Source organism: Phyllobates terribilis, unplaced genomic scaffold (genome assembly GCF_046119375.1).
Source record: "Phyllobates terribilis strain yellow unplaced genomic scaffold, ASM4611937v1 Scaffold_2__4_contigs__length_985480577, whole genome shotgun sequence".
Classification (NCBI taxonomy): Eukaryota; Metazoa; Chordata; class Amphibia; order Anura; family Dendrobatidae; genus Phyllobates; species Phyllobates terribilis.
This window is the reverse complement of record NW_027362762.1, coordinates 928,796,956-928,818,656: the sequence shown is the minus strand read 5'-3', so window position 1 is coordinate 928,818,656 and position 21,701 is coordinate 928,796,956. Positions and strand designations below refer to the sequence as shown.

Sequence of the window (21,701 nt, the reverse complement as noted above, 5' to 3'; positions counted from 1 at the left end):
GCACCTTGTCCTACCGGCCTGGGGCCTGCAGCTATTGCCCGGCAGTAGTGACCCTGGGACTCGCTCCACCATAGCCGAAAAGCTTCACCACAGCTACAATTCGGATTATAAGACGCATTCCCATTTTTCCCCTAAATTTTGGGGGGGGGAAGGTGTGTCTTAGAATCCGAAAAACGTGGTATATCGGACACTTTTTTTTTACGGGGGAGGGGCTAGTAACAGCAATTTGGATTGATAGAGGAATTTTTTTTTACATATTGTGCACACCACATTAGGTCATAAAAGACCTTTATGGACGCCTTTAAATATTGAAATATATTTATCTTGTTTCCCCTGTAACCTGGGTTAGCCTCAGTTACAGGGTAAATGCAATCTCAAGGCTGCATAGCAGAGTTGTCCAGGTCTCCTCTGACACAGCAGCTCCTTTCCTGTAGGTAGCGATCACATGACGACTGTGTATGGAAGAAGAGGAGTCGCCAGCGCGCCTCATTACTGTGCACATGGTGCTTCTTTAGTGCTGTGCATGTAGCAATGGAGAAGGCACAGATGGTAGACGCCGGCTGAGGAGACTACTTCTCCCCTCAGCCACTGCTATACAAAAACACATAAAAAAACGTGTCAAAAAGCATGTTTTTTCTGCAGCATTTTTCCTGCCAAGAGATGCAGAAACCTTAAAGGGGTATTCCCATCTCATAGACCCTATCCCAATATGTAGTAGGTGTAATAATAATAATATTAGCAAATACATATGTGGTCAAAATTGTTGGTACCCCTCATTTACTGAAAGAAAAACCCACAATGGTCACAGAAATAACTTGAATCTGACAAAAGTAATAATAAATTAAAAATCCACGGAAATGAACAAATGAAAGTCAGACATTGCTTTTCAACCCTGCTTCAAAAAAAACTTAAAACAAAGTTCCAAAACTCGGTCAGAAATTTCCCCCCCCAAAAATGAGCTTTTTCCTCATGAAGCACTTTCCACTTGAAACTTTTTTTTTTTTTACTCAAGAAACTACATCAACTGCTTCACATGCAGAAAATACCAGTTGTCATCAGAGTCCCCCTGTGTCAGTGCCCCCCAGTGTGTCAGTGCACGGCGCTGTGTGTGACATCTGACAGGACGAGACTTCTCTGGTGAATTTTCCCGCCCGCTCTATGACAGGAACGGCTCTAAGCTGTCACGTGCGCCTAAATCAGCCTCTGATTGGTCAGCAGTAAGGAGGCGCGACCCGGGAACGCCTCTACTATTGGTCAAAGGGCACCGCTGCAGCTTATATAAGTCCGTGCACAGTGTTGCGCCCGGCCTAGTCAGTCAGTCAGTGTGAGCGTGCAGTTTGCAGACATGGTGAAAGCAGTGTGCGTCCTGAAAGGCACCGGGAATGTGACCGGAGTCGTGCACTTCAACCAGGCAAGCCGTTTTGTTCTTTTGTCCTTCCTCTTCTCTGCAGACCCCCGTGCAGTGTATGTGCTGATCCCCAGGATCCGGCCGTTTTGCTGATTCACGGGACCTGGAGTGGCGCATGCTCAGTAATGAGGGCGCTGCTGGGCTGTGTGCAGTTATACAGTAGTTGTAGGGGTGCAGCTGGTGTAGCACTACAAGTCCCAGGCTGCGAGTTCAGCAGGGTGCGGCCTAGATCTGCACCAGTAGTCTGCAGCCTGTTGCTTCTGCTGATGTTAAACTACAACTCGCAGCATACCTTGGCACCCTGCTGGGAGTTGTAGTACCGGTATAGATCTCCAGGGCTGATCATTGGCCTCTTGTGGCAGTTACATAACCTCATCCATGGCTGCTTGCATAACATCCAGGCTAGTGCCTCAACATGAGCAAGTCCTCCCTTGGCACACAATGGGCACAATATACAGCCAGGCTGGATGCCAGTGTGTACAGCTGCTAGAGCAAGTACTACTGCACCCATCATTGATTAGCAGCAACTTTTATTGTGTTTTTTTGGGGAAAAAAGGAACTCTTTAATATACTGTAGCAAAGTTCCACACTTTGTGATATCTGCTGTCATGTGATAGAAGCTACTGCCAGAGACCCAATGTGAGCTGGTCACATCATTAACAGACTGGGTATTCACATGTGAAACTAATGATCTGGGGGGGGGGGGGTCTGACATTATTGCTGTGAATGAAGGGGCAGGAGTAAAGTTTTGATGCACTTATTTATTAAGGACAAGATGTAGCTTAACCCCCCCCCCCCCCCCCCAAATCCCCAACTTTTGCTTTTTAACTGAGTTTGCAACAGGTATAACCCTATGAATTGCATAATGACCTGCAGAGCATCTCACCTGCTGTGAGCCATTTATCAAGGGGAAAAGTAGCAAAGCTTTTTGAATAGTATGTAGCCACACACACATTTTGTGACTCGCTATTTTTCTGTTCACTTTTTTTTTTTTGCAATGAAGAAAAAAAAAATTGTGACCCAGCTTCTTAAACTTGCAGAGTTATTGAAAAATTATGTAAACATGCTATTTACAAGAGTAGCATAGCAGCAATGCGTTTCAAATGCATGTGGCTTTCTGTCAGCTCTGGGGGGCCATAAGTGAACTGCAGACAGGTGGGAATCCATTCATCTTGTTATAAGAGGATTGCACCCTGGTCAGGCCTCTGGGCTCTCTGCACATCTCACATGCTGCTCTTTGGACTTGTAGTCTTGACAAAATGAGGTCAAAGGTACAAAAAAAGTGCATCCGAGGCTGCAGGGCATTAGATCTCAACCTCTCCAACACATTACTGGTTTTGCTGGTACATGATCTCCTTGTGTAACCTTTGTGTGTAATGCACACATGGGATTTCTACCCACTCGCTCTTCCCCAACTTAAAGCAACTCTGCACTGAAGTTGCACTTTACAGTCAGACACAATAGGTTAAAGGGGGTTGCCGAAAATGACTACCGTTTCTATAAAGGTGTAGAAAAACCTAAGAATGGTGCAGCCAAAATGTTTACATATAAATACAAATGTTTATTGGACTAATACCATACAATTAATAAAAGACGAGTGTATTAAAATAAGGGAACACAAGAGGGTGAAAAAAAACACAGCAGGAGGAAGAAAGTGAATGATAAATGTAAAAATGTATGTACAATATTAGGTCTAAGGGGTAACGTTTCTCCTTGTGGAGAGTGACACACCGGCTCTGGCATGCCAAAGTAAGGAGGCTTATTTGCCGTGCAATGCTCCTCTGGGAAATTTAGTATGCAAATTGCCTCTTCAGAGAAAGAGGACTTGAATGCTATAGTGCCACCTATTGAAAGCCGCAATCCTACAAGTCACAATCAACCCTTTAACGAGTCGTGCAATAGGACTTAGGATAAAAGCCAAATCAGAATATCAATTTGAATACACGGTGTTTCGGGCTGTTGGCCCAAGTCAGTGCAAAGTATGAGAACTGATTTGGCATTTGTATAATATGAAAATGAATGATGGGAGAGGGGTAGGTGGCCAGTCAATGAATGAAAGAGTAAAATAGTTAATGCCAAATCACATGCAGTGAATAAATAAAGAGATATATATCTATCTCTATCGTTTGGACTTTATCTAGAAGTTTATGGAAATAAATGTGAATGCTACAGACTACCAAAGAGCTTGATCCCTTACTTGACCTACAGAATTCATTCATCAGGTTATTTGTATGTGCAGCATGAAAGGGATGAGGGGTACCATGTATACCAGGTTGGGGGGGGTGAGGGGAGGGGCCACGCGTACCGGGATTGAGGGGGGTGAGGGGCGGGGTATCATGCGTACTGGGATTTGGGAGGTGAGGGGCGGGGTACCATGCGTACCAGGATTTGGGCGGTGAGGGGCGGGGTACCATGCGCACCAGGATTTGGGAGATGTGGGGCGGGGTAGATATATATTATACACACATATACAAAAAGGGTAAGCCAAAAATGTATTTTTTTGTTTGTCAGTGTATAAAGGCTTCTCTCCTGTGCTGTTGACTGGGTGTACTGCTGATGTCATGCTGATAAACAGCCCACTGCCCTCTATGTAATTATGGGGAGCTGGCTGTTAATCAGCATTACATCGGCAGTGACACCCAATCAACCGAGTGGAAGAAGAGCTGCTCTTTTGATGAGGTGAAATTGAGCATCAGAGTTGCCGTCTGAGATCGTCCCCATGCAGAGTAGGCAGGTAGTTGGCAACTACCTTCCTGCTAGTTCTTGGCCCAATATTCAAAAAGTCCTGGATAACCCCATTAATAAAGGAGCTTAGTGGTTTGGAGATTGGTTTGGTCAGGTAATGTTTCTTGCCAGCTCAGTGTTTGCATTTGAGCGATAAGTGTACAGGGGCGGTGAAGGGGAAGAACACAGGATTAGGGTAGGTGCACTTGCTCTGTAAGATTTTGAGCTGCAATGTTTCTACAGTATTTTATCAGGAAGAATATTTATTAGAAACTGGGATTTTCACAGCTTCACTGATCCCAGGGAAGATCTGCCCTATTGTCAAGTGCATCTGCAATGAGTTGGCCGCAACGTGACTGCTGCCGGCTCGCACTGTATGCTGCCATGTGGACCAGTTTGCTGTAGGAGTTGAATCTGTGGCTCCAGGCAGCTTCTCATATTCTAGGCTGTAGCTCGAGGATTAAGTGGCAAGACACTTTGCTTAGAAGATATTGTGATATATGTTTTTTTTTCTACAGGATGGCGGTCAAGTGACTGTAAAGGGCACTATTACTGGTCTGACAGATGGGCTTCACGGCTTCCATATCCATGCTTATGGAGATAACACTAATGGTGAGTGAGATAAACCACTCTTTAATCTGCCTTCACTCCTGCCGTCCCCTTCATTTACTGCACTTTTCTTATAAGTGCGCTCTAAATGCAAATCATAGAATTCAATTTATGATCAGATGGTGTAAAACCTGCACCGATCCAGAGCTGAGGTAGACGCCGGGCTAGTGTTGTGTTTTGGCCACTGGCTACGAGCTGCAGTGTAACCCCAGTCAAATAGATCCAGGTTCTGCTTAAGGGATACAGTGCTAAACCAGCACTGCATTGTTTTTTTTTTCACAATTACTGAGGGTCTGGCCTCTAAAATGACCACTAATCAGGTGGGAATATTCACTTTATATCTGAATAAGATTTTCTATTTACAGAACAATGTAGGCAATGTAGAAGTAGAAGCTCTTCTGTCCTAGAAGTCACTTTTCTTTAACAAAACTTAGAGTGCTTTCACATTGCGTTAAGGCATCTGTTAGGTGTTCCTGTCAGGATTTACGTCCAAACCACCCACAAAACTGGAAACGTATGCGCCGATGGGGCCATTGACTTTAATGGTACCGGCAGACCGAACGTGTGCCCTGACATGCATCGTTTTGGGCGTGTACGCCTACTGGAGGAGAACACCCAGATGTAGTAGACTGCTTTTTAGCATTCGTCTCCAGTAGGTGTACACTTCCAAAAATGATGCATGTCAGAGTGCACATTCACGATGTTGGCACCATTATACTCTATTGCACTGTGTGCACATACTTCCAAATGCTGTTTTGTGAGGGGTTCAGATGCAAGCACTGGTGGGGCCAAGGAACAGGTGCCTGAACACAATGTTAAATCACCCTTACGGTCTGTAGTTGTGTTCAGCCTTAGTAGTGATGAGCGCAAGTGCTTGTTCCTAGAAGTTTGCCTGGGGTGCTTGGGGGTATTCAGAGTATCGTGGGTGGTCGAGTGAGATGCTCTGGTCTCCGCTGCTGCATATTTAGCTGCTGATAGACTGGCGCAAAACATGCTGGGATTGCCTGTTTGTTAGGCAATCCCTGCATGTCTTGTAGCTGTAACAGCTGTGAAACATGCTGCCATGAGCACTCAAACATGTCACTCGAGCACCTGTGACATTGAAAAATTCCTCAGGATAATGGTTATAAACAGATACTGTCATAATATAAGGTCAGGGTATTCCAAACATTAACCATTCCTCAGTTTAATACAATTTACATCACATTCTCAATAATCAGAGTAAACAATTAGAAGAAAACAAATAGTTTGAAACATAAGCTTCATTGTGGAGCACTGAACTCTTTACTAAACCGGCCCATTCATTATCAGAATTCAGTGTGTGTGTGTATATATATATATATATATCTATCAATTACAGTTGCAATAGAGGTACACTCTTACAGCCCATGTATGTCCTTTCCCATGCACTCAAAAGGGCATATATCAGGACTCGTAACGTGAGATTAGTGAAGTCATGGCACCAGGGGACAAGTGTGTTAAGGGCGAATCACACTATCTTTCCCATATCCTTTGGAATTTCTTGGGACAGCCCCTATTCCTATATACTATATTTTCATACAGTATTCTGTCATTCACTATATTTTTCCATTGGTTAATAGTAGATTTCCCTCCCATCCATCTTAGTGCTATCGCTTTCCTGGCCATAAATATAACCTCCCAAAGGAATATCCGATCATAGTGTGTCCACATTTCCTCGTCCACAATACCCAAGACACAACGCTGGACTACATTCAATTGGTATCCCAATTATCTGTTCTAGTGTAGTTATCGCTTCACCCCAATATCTTCGTATTATCCCACAATTCCAAATAAGATGCCAGAAATCCGCTCCTGATTCCCCACATCTGTGGCACTCTTCAGATGCCATTCTACCAAATCTATACATTCTCACTGGGGTCAGGTAAGATTGATGTAGTATATATAATTGAATTCATTTATTATTGGCGGCTGGTGACACCACCATATGCGCCTCCACCGCATCATTCCACTGATTATCAGTTATAGAAGGGATTAATTGCTGCCATTTACTCTCAACAACAAGTTGGGTAGAAGTGATTTTAGAGTTCAGTAGAAAGGTATATAGAGAAGATGCCACGCCTGTGGGTCCTTGAGTTTTTAGTACTCCTATTAATGGGTATTTAGATATTCGCCTCCTAGGATGTGGGAATTGGTTTGTTATGGCATGCCTCATTTGTAGATATCTGTAGAAGTCCCTATGAGGGATTCCAAACTTTATATGAATTTGATCAAATGCCAATAAAATTTTGTTTTCAAAAATCTGATTAAGTGTTGTTCCTTGTTGCTTCCAGAAGATTGTGTCCTGTAGGTTTTTAAGCTGCGGAAATTCAGGGTTGTCCCAACATTTGGGTTTCTCCCATTTGATCAGTAAATCTCGCGATACACCTACACTCACACCACACCTGTATCGCTAGGCTATGTGCAAATAATAAGCCCTGTGGTGGCCTGTGGGAGCCTTCTAATATAGCCCATGGTGTATTCCCATTTAAAAAATGTATAAGATGCGCTTCTGCATTAGTGAGTTTATCACTGCTTATCCAACACTTCAAATATCGTATCTGACCAGCTAAATGCACCTGCAATACTTGGTGCAAACCTAGTAACAAGCACTTGCGCTCATCACTACTAGTAGTAGGTGGAGGATGACATTAGGGCCTCCTTTACACGTCTGTATTAAATGCATATGTGAAAAACCGGTAGGTGCGTATGAAAAGAAATGACAAATCTTCTCCTATGCTTGCAATGTTAAACACAAACTGCACATGGATGCCATCTGTGTGCTTGTACGTGTTTTTCACGGACCCATAGGCTTGTATTGGCCCTTGTCGTCCATTCTGCCGGAAAGACATGTCTGTGTAAAAATATGTGCATAGCAGCTGAAGTTATAATGGGTACGTGCTTTGTCTGTGGAAAAAGGGAAACCACATGTACTGGAAACAGACGTTTGAAGGCAGCCTATGGGTCATGTACTACAGGGGGGCTCCTGTGCTGCTTCCCCAGCAGATGTTATGTATGTTTGACCAAATGGAAAGGACTCCCATGTTAGCAATGAGATCTGTGCCCAATTCTTGGTAAACTGGAAGTGTGGAAGGTTGTCCAGGATTTGAAAAGGAAAAGACATGGTTGCTTTAATGTAAAAAAAAAAAAAAAAAAGGGCTACATTCAAACTTCTGTAATACCAGAGACAACTCTTGGCTAGATTTTGCTTTGTTTCAGATGACTGTGGCTGTTTTAAAGGCTTGAAAAAAGTACCATTTTGCAATTTACCTCAAGTCATTTCTGTTTTTGAGAAACTCCTTTTTAATTCTGTACCTTAAAGCTGGGTCCCCGGCTGGCCTACAGTCAGTGACTGGTTACCTGGGTAAGGAGCGCATGCCACTTGCAGGCTCTGCGTGCTCCCTGGTTAGACCAGCTGCATGGCTGCACCACAGGTCTGAACTGTCAGCTCTGGGGAGCAGCGCTTTCCTACAGACTAGATAATGCACACAGCTCTTTAAATTTTAATGTATGGAGCCATTCAATCTGCAATATTAATTGGAACCTCTAACTTCTACCATCCAACATGGATCTCAGCACTTTAATGTAACCTAGAACATGTCCTGTCTCTGCAGGTTGTGTCAGTGCCGGCCCACACTTCAACCCATATGGCAAGACGCACGGAGCGCCAGAAGATGACGTGAGGTAACTGCTGATTGCTGGGACCTATACACTGCTTTACTGGACTTTTACTCTGATGGTTTAGTTGCACAGAACTTTATTTATTTAATCAAGTTATGGCTTTGCTATACCAGCCTTGGTTCACGTGTTACTGCTTTAATCATTGACGTGAAGGCAGATCTGCTATTCCTTTTCTCTAGGAGCTGAACCAGTGTGGAGGTGCAGAGCTTTCATGTTACCAGGCAGGTCTGGCCTGAGCTTAAATTTTATTTATTTTTTTACATGGGAATTGTTCCCTCAGATAAAATAATTCTGAAGACAAAGTCCAAAATATCTCATGCCACTTAGTACATGAACTTGAGATTCTGGCCTTCCCACATTGTGCACAAGACAAAAGGGTTGACTGCTACTTTAAAACTCCTATATGGGCCAAGACAGATGGTAATGGAATCTGCAATGTTCTACCTGATCATTGATTCTCAATATGCTACAGCCTCCTCCAAAAAAGACAAAAAAAAAACAGTAGGCGGACAGTGTGGAGGACAGAACTGATACTGATCTGTTATACCCAGCTGTGTCATCCAACTCTGCACAACTTGCTGCCAATCAATGTGAAAGTTCCAGACAACCCCTTTAAGGTAGCATGTAGGACATTGTGTAAATTACAGCAGAGGAGTACTGTATTTTTCCGACTATAAGATGCACCTCTGTTTTAGAGGAGGAAAATAGAAAGAATTTAAGCAAAAAATGTGGTCATGATGCCCTGTTAAGGGGAAGGGGGTCTGCTGCTGACACTGTTATGGGTAATGTCCCCCAATTATGTGAATATCCTCCATCCTAGTATATATGGCCCCCTCCTTGTAATGCATGGCAGCCCTCATCCCCCCCCCCCCATCCTGGTATGTATGGCCCCCTCATCCCTCTTCCTTGTATGTATAGCACCATTCATCCCTGTATATATGCCCCCCCCCCTCATCCTGGTATGCTTGGCACCCTTCATCCCTGTATGTATGAACCCCCCCCTCATCCTGGTATGCTTGGGGCCCCCCCTGATTCCTATCAAGCTGCACACAAAAAAATAAACAATCATACGCTCCTCCTCTCTACTCCAGCGCTGCGTCCCGCTCTGCTGCCGACAGGAATATGCATGGACTTAAATAGCGGGCACACTTGACCACAGAACAGCAGCAGGAGCCACGCTGCGGCTACAGTGTGCGTGCTATTAGGGAGAATGAATGGTCACTGCTCCCCACGCATACAGTCCCAGCGTGGGGAGCAGTGACTATTCCGGCACAGCAGATCACTGAGGGCGCATGTCAGGGACGCCATGCGCGGCTCACACAGTGAGAACCCTGTCGGCAGCAGAGCAGGACGCAGTGCTGGAGGAGAGAGGTGAGGTTTGTTTTTTTTTGAGCAGCATGACAGGGATCAGGGGGTGCAAGCATACCAGGATGAAGGGGGCCAAACATACAGGGATGAAGAGTGCCATACGTACCAGGAGCTGCGCTGCAGCCAGTGTGCTGGCTATTAAAGAAACTGAATATTCACTGCTCCTCATGGGTGTGGGGAGCAGTGAATATTCATTTTCTTCGGGCACAGTGTAGGCTGCAGCAGGCGGCTGCTACCTCCTATGCCCTGCTACTCTGCTGCTTTCGCTCCCCCACAGCCACAGTATTTATGTATATCAGACTATAAGATGCACCCCCCCACTTTTCTCCAAAATTTTGGAGGAGAAAAGTGTCTATAGTCTGAAAAATATGGTAATTGAGATTGCCTTGTCCTTGCATACCCTTTCATCTACTGTTTCCCTCAGGCATGTTGGGGATCTCGGGAACATAACCTCCAAAGACGGCAAGGCAGATTTTGAGATCAAAGATAAGATGATTTCACTGGAAGGACCAAACAACATCGTAGGTCGCACAGCTGTGGTGAGTGGTAACAGAAGGTATTGTCATTGGATACTGACCTATTTAAATCTAACACTAAAAATATAGGTCCCTTTTTAACCCCTTTCTGGCCCAGGGCGTATTAATACGTATCTGTGCCCTGGGCCTTATACGTATTAATACGCCCTGGCGATTTCGCCTGCACACAAGCAGCACGGGTGAGATTGCCGCTGGGTGTCGGCTGATTGTTACAGCTGACACCAGGTGCTATGTGCAGGGAGTGGTCCCGCACTGCTCCTGGCACATTAACCCCCAAAATGCTGCGATCTAAATCGATCGCAGCATTCCGGTGGCAAGAGGAGGTAAGCGCGATATTTACCTTCTCTGTTGGCGTCTCGCGGCGTCTGAATCCGGTCCCGGATGTTGCCATGGTGACCCGACGTCATCATGACAACATCCGGGACACCAGGAAGCAGGAAGTTGCTTCGGTCATGCGCAGTGTACGACCAAAGTTACTTCTCCCTGTGCAGTGCTGACAGGCTGCCTGGCATAGGGAGCTGCTGCCCTCCATGCTATACAGCCGATCAGGCTGCAAAAAGTGAAAGTCCCATAGTGGGACAATGTGAAAGAGTAATGTCAGAGTGAAAAAAAAATTTTTTTTGTAAAAATATATATAAAAAAATGAATTAATAAAAAAATATATATATTTTACCCATAAATAAATAATCTTATGAAAAAAAATAAACCACTAAAAGTACACATTTGGTATCGCCGCAATCCTGAACAACCTGATCTATAAAACTGTCCCACTAGTTAACCCCTTTAGTGAACACGGTAAAAAAATAAATAAAAAACAAAACATAACTGTTTTATCATACCGCCAAACAAAAAATGGAATAAAACGCAATCAAAAAGACTAATGTAAATAAAAATGGTACCGCTGAAAACGTCATCTTGTCCCACAAAAAACAAGCTGACATACAGCCCCAACGGCCAAAAAATAAAGTATAGCTCGCAGAATAAAGCGATGCAAAAACTATTTTTTTCTATAAAATAGTTTGTGTAAAAGCGCCCAAAAAAATATATATATATAGTACCGCTGTAAACGCACTGACCCGAAGAATAAAGCTGCCTTATCAATTTTACCACACACAGAACAGCATAAAAAAACAATTCCTGAATTATTTGTTTATTCTGCCTTCTAAAAATCAGAATAGAAAGCGATCGAAAAATGTCACGTGCCTGAAAATGGTACCAGTAAACGTCAACTTGTCTCGCAAAAAAGAAGCCGTCACATGACTGTCGGCCGTAATATGGAAAAATTATAGCTCTCAAAATATGGCAATGTAAAAACTAGTCTTTGCGAAAAAATTCATCTGTTAGTGTGACAGCTGTCAATCATAAAAACCCAATATGAATTTGGTATCGCTGTAATTGCACCAACCCGAATAATAAACGTCTAATCACTTATACCGCACGAGGAACGGTGTAAAAAATAAACGTTGGGCTGGGGTTAAGCCGGGGTTGGGCCTGGGACTTTTTCAGAAGTAAAGAAAAAAAAAATTACATAGATATGGCGACTTATGTTGACCGCAAGTGCTCGGGTATGCACCGAGTATAGCGGGTGCTCGAGTTATATGCTTGAGTCTCCGCCCCAAATGTTTTGCAGCTGTTATACAGCCAAAAAACCTTGCGGGGATTGCCTGCCATGCACGAGTGATCACTGCATGTTTTCTTTTGGGTGTCTAATAACCGTGAAACATGCGGGGCAGGGACTCGAGCATGTCACTTGAGCATCTGGGATACTTGGTGCATACCCGAGCACCCGATGCAAACTCAAGTAGCGAGCACTTGGGCTCAAGACTAATGACAACTTATTCAATATGATGACCTAATGTTATCAATTTCTGTTGTACCTCTGGGTTCAAAATGTTCACTATACTCCTCGATAAAATCCTTGAGGGGTTTAGTTCCAAAATGGAGTCACTGGGGGGAAGGAGGGGGTGTGCTTTCCATCATTTAGGCACATCAGGGGCTCTCCAAACGCAACATGGCGTCCGCTAATTATTCAAGCAAATTTTACATTTAAAAAGTCAAATAGCGCTCCTTCCCTTCCAAACCCTGCCGTGCGCCCAAACAGTTGTTTCCCCCCACATATGGGGTATCTGCTTACTCAGGAGAAATTGCACAACAAATTGCATGGTGCAATTTCTCCTATTACCCTTATGAAAATGCAAAATTGGGGGCTGAAAAAACATTTTTGTTGAAAAAATGTGAAAATTTTATTTTTACGGTTCAATGTTATAAACTTCTGTGAAGCACCTGGGGGTTCAGGGTACTCGCCACACATCTAGATAAGTTCCCTGAGGGGGTCTAGTTTCCAAAATGGTGTCACTTGTGCCTAAACAGTGGAAACTGCCCACATCAGGGGCTCCCCAAACGCAACATGGCGTCCGCTAATTATTCAAGCAAATTTTACAATCAAAAAGTTAAATGGCGCTCCTTCCCTTCTGAGCCCTGCCGTGCGCCCAAACTGTGTTTTTCCCCACATATGGAGGGTATCTGCGTGCTCTGGGGAAATTGCACAACAAATTTTGGGGTCCATTTTTTCCGGTTACCCTTGCAAAAATAAAAAAAAATTGTCTAAAGTAACATTTTTGTGAAAAAAGTTAAATGTTAATTTTTTTTTTTCTTCCACATTCCAAAAATTCCTGTGAAGCACCTGAAGGGTTAATAAAGTTCTTGAATGTGGTTTTGAGCACCTTGAGGGGTGCAGTTTTTAGAATGGTGTCACTTTTGGGTATTTTCTGTCATAAAGACCCCTCAAAGTGACTTCAAATGTGATGTGGTCCCTTAAAAAATGGTTTTGTAAATTTTAAAAATGAAAAATCGCTGGTCAACTTTTAACCTTCATAGCTCCCTAACAAAAAAAAAATAATTTTGGTTCCAAAATTGTGCTGATGTAAAGTAGACATGTGGGAAATGTTATTTAGTAACTATTTTGTGTGACATATCTTTGCTTTAAGGGCATAAAAATTAAAACTTTGAAAATTGCAAAATTTTCAAAATTTTCGCCAAATTTCCGATTTTTCTCACAAACGTGAGTGATATCAAAACTTTTACCACTATCATGAAGTACAATATGTCACGAAAAAACAATCTCAGAATCAGGGGGATCCGTTGAAGCGTTCCAGAGTAATTACCTCATAAAGTGACAGTGGTCAGAATTGTAAAAATTAGCCTGGTCATTAACGTGCAAACCACCCTCGGGGGTAAAGGGGTTAACTCCCTGCAGATTCATGGGGTTTGTATCCCGAGATGCTGCAGATTTTCCAAGCACAGTTCTGTTGGTGTGATCATGCAGGGGGGGACGTGTGCCCCTCGTCCCTCCTTCACCTGGGTTGCTCTGTGACCGCTGCTGTCGGCAATGGACAGCGTTACTGCAGCGGGCAGAGCTATAACTACTGCTATTAGAGGTAGATGATGCAAGCTCAACTTCTGAGCCCGCATCACACCAGGACCTGACATTGGATGTATTGGTGTGTTCAATGTCAAGGAAAGGGTTAAATATCCCTCTGACCAAATGTCATTGTGGTTTGCGGCTGCCATAACTGATGTTGTTCCTTATTACTGTGCTGTGAAGTAATAATATAGCACAACACCAATAATCTGGTATTATGGGACCTAGATGGTGGATTACAAAATATGACCACAATGGAAGCTGGTTCCCCCAATTGTCAGCACTGGGCAAACTTCACTTTAGGCACCAATGAGATGACAGTATCTTAGATCACAATATAAAATTTGATATAATGCGGCTTTTTTTTTTTTTCACCACTTCAGGTTCATGAGAAAGAAGATGATTTGGGGAAAGGTGGTGACAATGAGAGTCTGGTGACTGGCAATGCTGGTGGTCGTCTGGCCTGTGGAGTCGTCGGGATCTGTCAGTAATGACGAGAGGGTCAAAGATTTGCCATCAACTGCCCAAGAAACTGCTCCTGTTTATCTGCAGCATAGTTCTCTTTATTTCTCCTGTGCTGTCAGCGGCTGTGACGTTGCATCATTTTATATAAAACTTTGGAATAATTCCAGTTGTTTAGTCATTGAAATAAATGTCTAAGTGTTTCCATTATGTGAAGGAAGTGAAAGCGTGTCTTATGTTCATAGCTTTGTGTGGCTAGATTGATAGATGAATGAGTATTCCCTCCCTAGCCAAAGTACCTTTTATGGCTATAGTTAAGATTTGTGCAAATTTCATACCACTATTGTTTCTTTGCCTTGAAGGTGTTGTCAAGCCTTGGGATACAAGTCTCCAGTCAGAATTTTCTGGGAGTGGGTGATCATGCGATCTCAGTATGCAATTTGCATACTTACAGCCACATTCCAACTAGACTTGTCTGGTCTAAATTCACTTCTATTGATCAAGACCAAACATGTCTAGTCTGCATGTGACCACATTGATGCAAATCGCATACTTGCGGTCACAATTCTGGCACTGAGAATCCTGCGTACACTGTGAGGATTTATGAGTCTGCAGTCAGTGACTTCAGACTTGTACCCCAAGGCTGGACAACACCTTTTAAAAGGTTATGCTTGCAAAAAATTTTCCAGTGCGTGAGATCTTAAGAAACTTCTTGTACCTCTTCCGTAAGAAAAGTCATGTAGTCAATATTGGTAAATGCAAAAAAAAAAATTAAAGCAGTTTAAAAAGGAGTTGCATTCTTACATTTCAGTGATCCATGTGTACATAAGTGCAGTCACAGTAATGCAAGGCTGTTCTGCTGGCCAATATCTGGGCCGGCTACTTCCCACACAAAGCGGCATACACAACAGTGCAAGATCAGTGACTGATGTGAAAAAAAGGAAAATGGATGCAAAAAATGAGCCCAGTAAGCACTTGTGAACAGAACAGGGTATCCAAGTATGAAGGTCCTTATGGACTGGGTTGCAGTGTGAAATGTGTTGGAATTCATCAGTTACAGTCAAAGTATATCAGGAGATGTTTCCTTTATAACTTTGCTGGAATAAAATCCTGTTGTAATTGAAACCTACAGCTCGAGAACTTTCCTACTTGGATTTACCTGTTGCCTTGCTGGGCAGGAGTGGATTCCTTCTCCATCCTGAGGCCTAGATCGGGCTTGTTTAGGTGAGCAGGCTTCATTTTCAAGTCAATACTAGCTTGTCTGGAAGCAGATTCTCAGCAGAGCAAAAAGGAGTGGAATGAACTTGATTATGGGGCATCCTACAACTGGCTACTTTATCTGCCCACACAAGGCCGGTTGCAATACATTGTGTGCCGTGAAGCAAGGTCCCACCAAACTGGCTGTAGTAATTTGCAGAATAATAGGTACTGGAACAAAGAAAATTCACAGGAGTTGCAGGGACACTTGCTTAATATGCCAGAAAAATCAAGTCTGTTGTGCAGCTGTGGACAGTCATGGCTGAAAATGACACCCTTGAAATTGTTCCAGAAAATGAAGTATTTCTCCCAGAAAATGATCACAATTACATGTTTTGTTATACATGTTTACAGTAGTGTTCAAAAACATGAGTTAAGCACAATCTTTATACTAGTTTTTATTTTCATGCATTGGGAACATTGCACACTGTTTTCTAATTCAAAACATGATGAGAAATTTATATACACTGCTTAAAAAATAATAAAGGGAACACTCAAATAACACATCCTAGATCTGAATGAATGAAATATTCTCATTGAATACTTTGTTCTGTACAAAGTTGAATGTGCTGACAACAAAATCACACAAAAATCATCAATGGAAATCACATTTATTAATCAATGGAGGCCTGGATTTGGAGTCACCCCCAAAATTAAAGTGGAAAAACACACTACAGGCTGATCCAACTTTGATGTAATGTCCTTAAAACAAGTCACAATGAGGCTCAGTATTGTGTGTGGCCTCCACGTGCCTGTATGACCTCCCTACAATGCCTGGGCATGCTCCTGATGAGGCTGAGTATTGTGTGTGGCCTCCATGTGCCTGTATGACCTCCCTACAACGCCTGGGCATGCTCCTGATGAGGCTCAGTATTGTGTGTGGCCTCCACGTGCCTGTATGACCTCCCTACAACGCCTGGGCATGCTCCTGATGAGGTTGCGGATGGTCTCCTGTGGGATCTCCTCCCAGACCTGGACTAAAGCATCCGTCAACTCCTGGACAGTCTGTGGTGCAACATGACGTTGGTGGATGGAGCGAGACATGATGTCCCAGATGTGCTCTATCGGATTCAGGTCTGGGGAACGGGCGGGCCAGTCCATAGCTTCAATGCCTTCATCTTGCAGGAACTGCTGACACACTCCAGCCACATGAGGTCTGGCATTGTCCTGCATTAGGAGGAACCCAGGGCCGACCGCACCAGCATATGGTCTCACAAGGGGTCTGAGGATCTCCTCTCGGTACCTAATGGCAGTCAGGCTACCTCTGGCAAGCACATGGAGGGCTGTGCGGCCCTCCAAAGAAATGCCACCCCACACCATTACTGACCCACTGCCAAACCGGTCATGCTGAAGGATGTTGCAGGCAGCAGATCGCTCTCCATGGCGTCTCCAGACTCTGTCACTTCTGTCACATGTGCTCAGTGTGAACCTGCTTTCATCTGTGAAGAGCACAGGGCACCAGTGGTGACTTTGCCATTCCTGGTGTTCAGTGGCAAATGCCAAGCATCCTGCATGGTGTTGAGCTGTAAGCACAACCCTCATCTGTGGACGTCGGGCCCTCATACCACCCTCATGGAGTTGGTTTCTAAGCGTTTGTACAGACACATGCACATTTGTGGCCTGCTGGAGGTCATTTTGCAGGGCTCGGGCAGTGCTCCTCCTTGCACAAAGGCGGAGGTAGCGGTCCTGCTGCTGGGTTGTTGCCCTCCTACGGCCCCCTCCACGTCTCCTGGTAGCGCCTCCAGCCTCTGGACACTACGCTGACAGACACAGCAAACCTTCTTGCCACAGCTCGCATTGATGTGCCATCCTGGATGAGCTGCACTACCTGAGCAACTTCTGTGGGTCCATCTCATGCTACCATGAGTGTGAAAGCACAACCAACATTCAAAAGTGACCAAAACATCAGCCAGAAAGCATTGGTACTGAGATGTGGTCTGTGGTCCCCACCTGCAGAACCACTCCTTTATTGAGTGGGTCTTGATAATTGCCAATAATTTCCATCTATTGTCTATTCCATTTGCACAACCGCATGTGAAATTGATTGTCAATCAGTGTTGCTTCCTAAGTGGACAGTTTGATTTCACAGAAGTTTGATTTACTTGGAGTTATATTCTGTTGTTTAAGTGTTCCCTTTATTTTTTTGAGCAGTGTATATAATTTAAACTACTTTACAGAAAAACAAAAAATGAACATTGGGCTGATATAAAAAAAAAACAGTGTCTGATTGTCTTTACAAAGTCACAATATGTACTATTTTTTTTTGGAGGATTTAGCTTTCCTGTGAATCACTGACTTAATATTTAGTTGTATAACCAGTTTTTCAGAACTGCTTCACATCTATGTTGTATAGAGTCAACCAACTTCTGGCACCTTTCAACTGTTATTCCAGCCCAGGATGCTTTGACTACATCCCACAATTTCTTGGCGTTTGTTGGTTTTGCCTCAGAAACGGCATTTTTGATATCACCCCACAAGTGTTCTATCGGATTAGGGTCCGGGGATTGGGCTGGCCACTCCATAACCTCAATTTTGTTGTACTGGAACAAAGATTTTACTCGTTTACTGGTGTGTTTAGGGTCCTTATCTTGTTGAAACACCAATTTCAAGGGCATATCCTCTTCAGCGTAAGGCAACATGACCTCTTCAAGTTTTTTTATATATGCAAACTGGTCCATGATCCCTGGTATACGGTAAATAGGTCCGGCACCATAGTAAGAGAAACATGCCCATATCATGATGCTTGCACCACCATGCGGCCCTTGAACCCAAAGAGAACAATTTTTACCTTCATCAGTCCACAAAATGTTTCTCCATTTCTCTTTAGGCCAGTTGTTGTGTTCTTTGACAAATTGTATCCGCTTCAGTACGTCTTTTTTTTTTTAATAGTGGGATTTTGCGGGGACTTCTTGCTAAGAGATTAGCTTCACACAGGCGTCTTCTAACTGTCACAGTACTCACAGGTAACTTGAGACTGTCTGTGATCACCCTGGAGCTGATCATTGGCTGAGCCTTTGCCATTCTGGCAATTGAATGGTAGTCTTCTGTTTTCTTCCACGTCTCTCTGGTTTTGCTTTCCATTTTAAAGGGAATGTGTCAGCCCCCTTGGAGATATCAGACCTCTACTATAGGCATACAGGTGATAGAAAAGTAAATCTATACTTACCTGTATGGCTCATAGCACAGGTCTGATTGCAGAGAAATCTGGTTTTATAAAGTCTGTTTTCTAGAGGCTTCGGGTCCTCTGGACGCCAAGCAAACCTCTCCTATTTGCTTACTATTCCCCTAAATCACCGCCTATGTGCTAAATTACCATATTCTCACCCCCTACCCTGCACGTCACAGGGCCCTGCTCTTCCTCCGCTCCTGCGCCGCTCCCATGGAGCGCGCTTTGTTTCCCCCTGGCCCCATTTGGCTGCGTACTGCGCAAGCGACGGTGAGTCACTGAGACTTCCGCTCCGCTGGCAGTACGCAGCCAAATGGGACCGGAGGGAAACAAAGCGCACTCCAAGGGAGCGGCGCTTTGCGCATGAGGAAAGGCAGAGCAGAGCACGTCACAGGGCCCTGTGACATGCAGGGGAGGGGGGGGGGGATTTAACACAGAGGCGGTGATTTAGGGGAATAGTAAGCAGATAGGAGGGGTTTGCTTGGCCTCCGGGGGACGCCAAGCCTCTGGAAAACAGACTTTATAAAACCAGATTTCTCTGCAATCAGACCTCTGCTATGGGCATACAGGTGATAGAAAAGTAAATCTATAATCACCTGTATGCCCATAGTAGAGGTCTGATATCTCCCAGGGGGTTGACACATTCCCTTTAAAGCACTGGACATCATTTTAGCTGAATAGCCTATAATTGTCTGCACTCCTTTATAAGTTCTACCCTCTCCAATCAACTTTCTAATCAAAGTACGCTGTTCTTCTTAACAATGTCTCGGAAGAACCCATAAGGCTTTCAAGGAGAAATGCATGTACAACATGTGCTGGCTTCACCCTTAAATAAAGGGCCACCTGATTCACACCTGTTTCTTCACAGTGTGGAGTTGAATTTGTGAGGTTAATAATTCTATTATTTCGAACACACCCCCTTTCAAATAAACACTCAAAAATATGCAGATCATGAATACGGAGTCTGGTGGTTTTCTTAGAATCTACTGCACCGACTGGTAAATTGTTTGACATGTGCTAATATAATTTATACCAAAAACAGTGATTAATCTGGTTAGTCATATTAGACTGCTATTATTTTGAACACTAATGTATTTCCTTTGTGTGTATTGGAACAACAAAAAAATAAGGCAATTTGGACATAATTTCACACAACACCCCAAAAATGGGCTGGACAAAATTGTTGGCACCCTCAATTTAATATTTGGTTGCACACCCTTTGGAGTAAATAACTGCAATCAATTGTTTGTAGGGATGAGCAAACCTGTGGAAGGTCGGGTTTGACCAAAGTTCGGTTCTGGTACCTGAACTCTACCCAAATTTTAACCAGAACCCCATAAAAGTCAATGGGGACCCAAACTTTGGTGTTGTAAAATGGTCGTAGTAAGGGCCAAGGAGCTGACAAATCTCATCTTTTTCTATTTGCACCCAACTCAGTCTATTTGTGCCTTTTTTGAAGTCTACTTTATATATGATCACCTGCTTTTTTTTCCCACTTTGTGGTTGGGAGTTTAGCGATTTCTGGATTTTTTTTTTTAGCCTGATTCATCTATTGCAAAACTTGGTACAACTCCAAACCAATCCACCCTCCCTCAATGAATTTTTAAGTACACCAAAATTTGGCATCAAGAGTTGAAAAAACTAATAATTTTCTTTGCACAACGTGGAGTTATGCTAAAAGTTTACATTTTTGGTAAGAAACACGCCACAGAGAAGATACGCAGAATGTATTAGATGCACCTGTACGTCACTTCACTAAATTAGAATATCATCAAAAAGTTAATTTATTTCAGTTCTTCAATACAAAAAGTGAAACTCATTATATAGAATCATTACAAACAGTGATCTATTTCAAGTGTTTATTTCTGTTAATGTTGATGATTATGGCTTACAGCCAATGAAAACACAAAAGTAATCTCAGTAAATTTGAATTATTAACAAAAAACACCTGCAAAGGCTTCCGAATGGTTTAAAAAGGTCCCTTTGTCTGTTTCAGTAGGCTCCACAATCATGGGGAAGACTGCTGACTTGACAGATGTCCAGAAGGCAGTCATTGACACACTCCACAAGGAGGGTAAGCCAAAAAGGTCATTGCTAAAGAAGCTGGCTGTTCAGAGTACTGTATCCAAGCATATAAATGGAAAGTTGAGTGGAAGGAACAAGTGTGGTAGAAAAAGGTGCACAAGCAACCGGGATAACCGCAGCCTTGAAAGGATTAAGAAAAGGCCATTCAAAAATTTGGGGGAGATTCACAAGGAGTGGACTGCTGCTGGAGTCATTGCTTCAAGAGCCACCACACAGACGTATCCAGGACATGGGTACAAGTGTCTCATTCCTTGTGTCAAGCCGCTCATGACCAATAGACAACGCCAGAAGCGTCTTACCTGGGCCAAGGAGAAAAAGACCTGGACTGTTCTCAGTGGTAAGAGGTGTTTTCAGATGAAAATAAATTTTGCATTTAATTTGGAAATCAAGGTCCCAGAGTCTGGAGGAAGAGTGGAGAGGCCACAATCCAAGCTGGTTGAGGTCTAGTGTGACGTTTCCACAATCCGTGATGGTTTGGGGAGCCATGTCATCTGCTGGTGTAGGTCCACTGTGTTTTATCAAGACCAAAGTCAGCGCAGTCATCTACCAGGACATTTTAGAGCACTTCATGCTTCCCTTTGCCGACAAGCTTTTTGGAGATGGAAATTTCATTCTCCAGCAGGACTTGGCCCCCGTCCACACTGCCAAAACTACCGATACCTGGTTTACAAACTGCAGTATCACTGTGCTTAATTGGCAGCAAACTCGCCTGACCTTAACCCCATAGAGGATCTATTATAGAGAATCTATGGGGTATTTTCAAGAGGAAGATGAGAGACATCAGACCTAACAATGCAGATGAGCTGAAGGCTGCTATCAAAGCAACCTGGGCTTCCAGAACACCTCAGCAGTGCCACAGGCTGATCGCCTCCATGCCACGCCGCATTGATGCAGTAATTGATGCAAAAGGAGCCCGGACCAAGTATTGAGTGCATTTACTGAACATACATTTCAGTAGGACAACAT

General features: G+C 43.7%; 1 protein-coding gene across 1 annotated transcript; it reads left to right on the top strand.

Annotated features, from left to right (window-relative positions):
- The first annotated feature begins 1,245 nt into the window (after positions 1–1,245).
- SOD1 (superoxide dismutase 1) lies at positions 1,246–14,437 on the top strand. The gene is made up of 5 exons (XM_073668316.1): positions 1,246–1,411; positions 4,651–4,744; positions 8,374–8,443; positions 10,233–10,347; positions 14,149–14,437. Exons 1-5 carry the CDS (start codon positions 1,346–1,348, stop codon positions 14,254–14,256), a joined length of 453 nt encoding a protein of 150 aa, XP_073524417.1. The 5' UTR covers positions 1,246–1,345; the 3' UTR covers positions 14,257–14,437.
- Positions 14,438–21,701: the final 7,264 nt, after the last annotated feature.

Bases quoted from the DNA above. Each gene is read 5' to 3' on its own strand.
- SOD1 (XM_073668316.1), top strand. From the start codon at position 1,346: ATGGTGAAAGCAGTGTGCGTCCTGAAAGGCACCGGGAATGTGACCGGA. The intron at 4,745-8,373 runs GTGAGTGAGATA...CTGTCTCTGCAG, and splicing joins TTATGGAGATAACACTAATG to GTTGTGTCAGTGCCGGCCCA. The intron at 8,444-10,232 runs GTAACTGCTGAT...TGTTTCCCTCAG, and splicing joins GCGCCAGAAGATGACGTGAG to GCATGTTGGGGATCTCGGGA.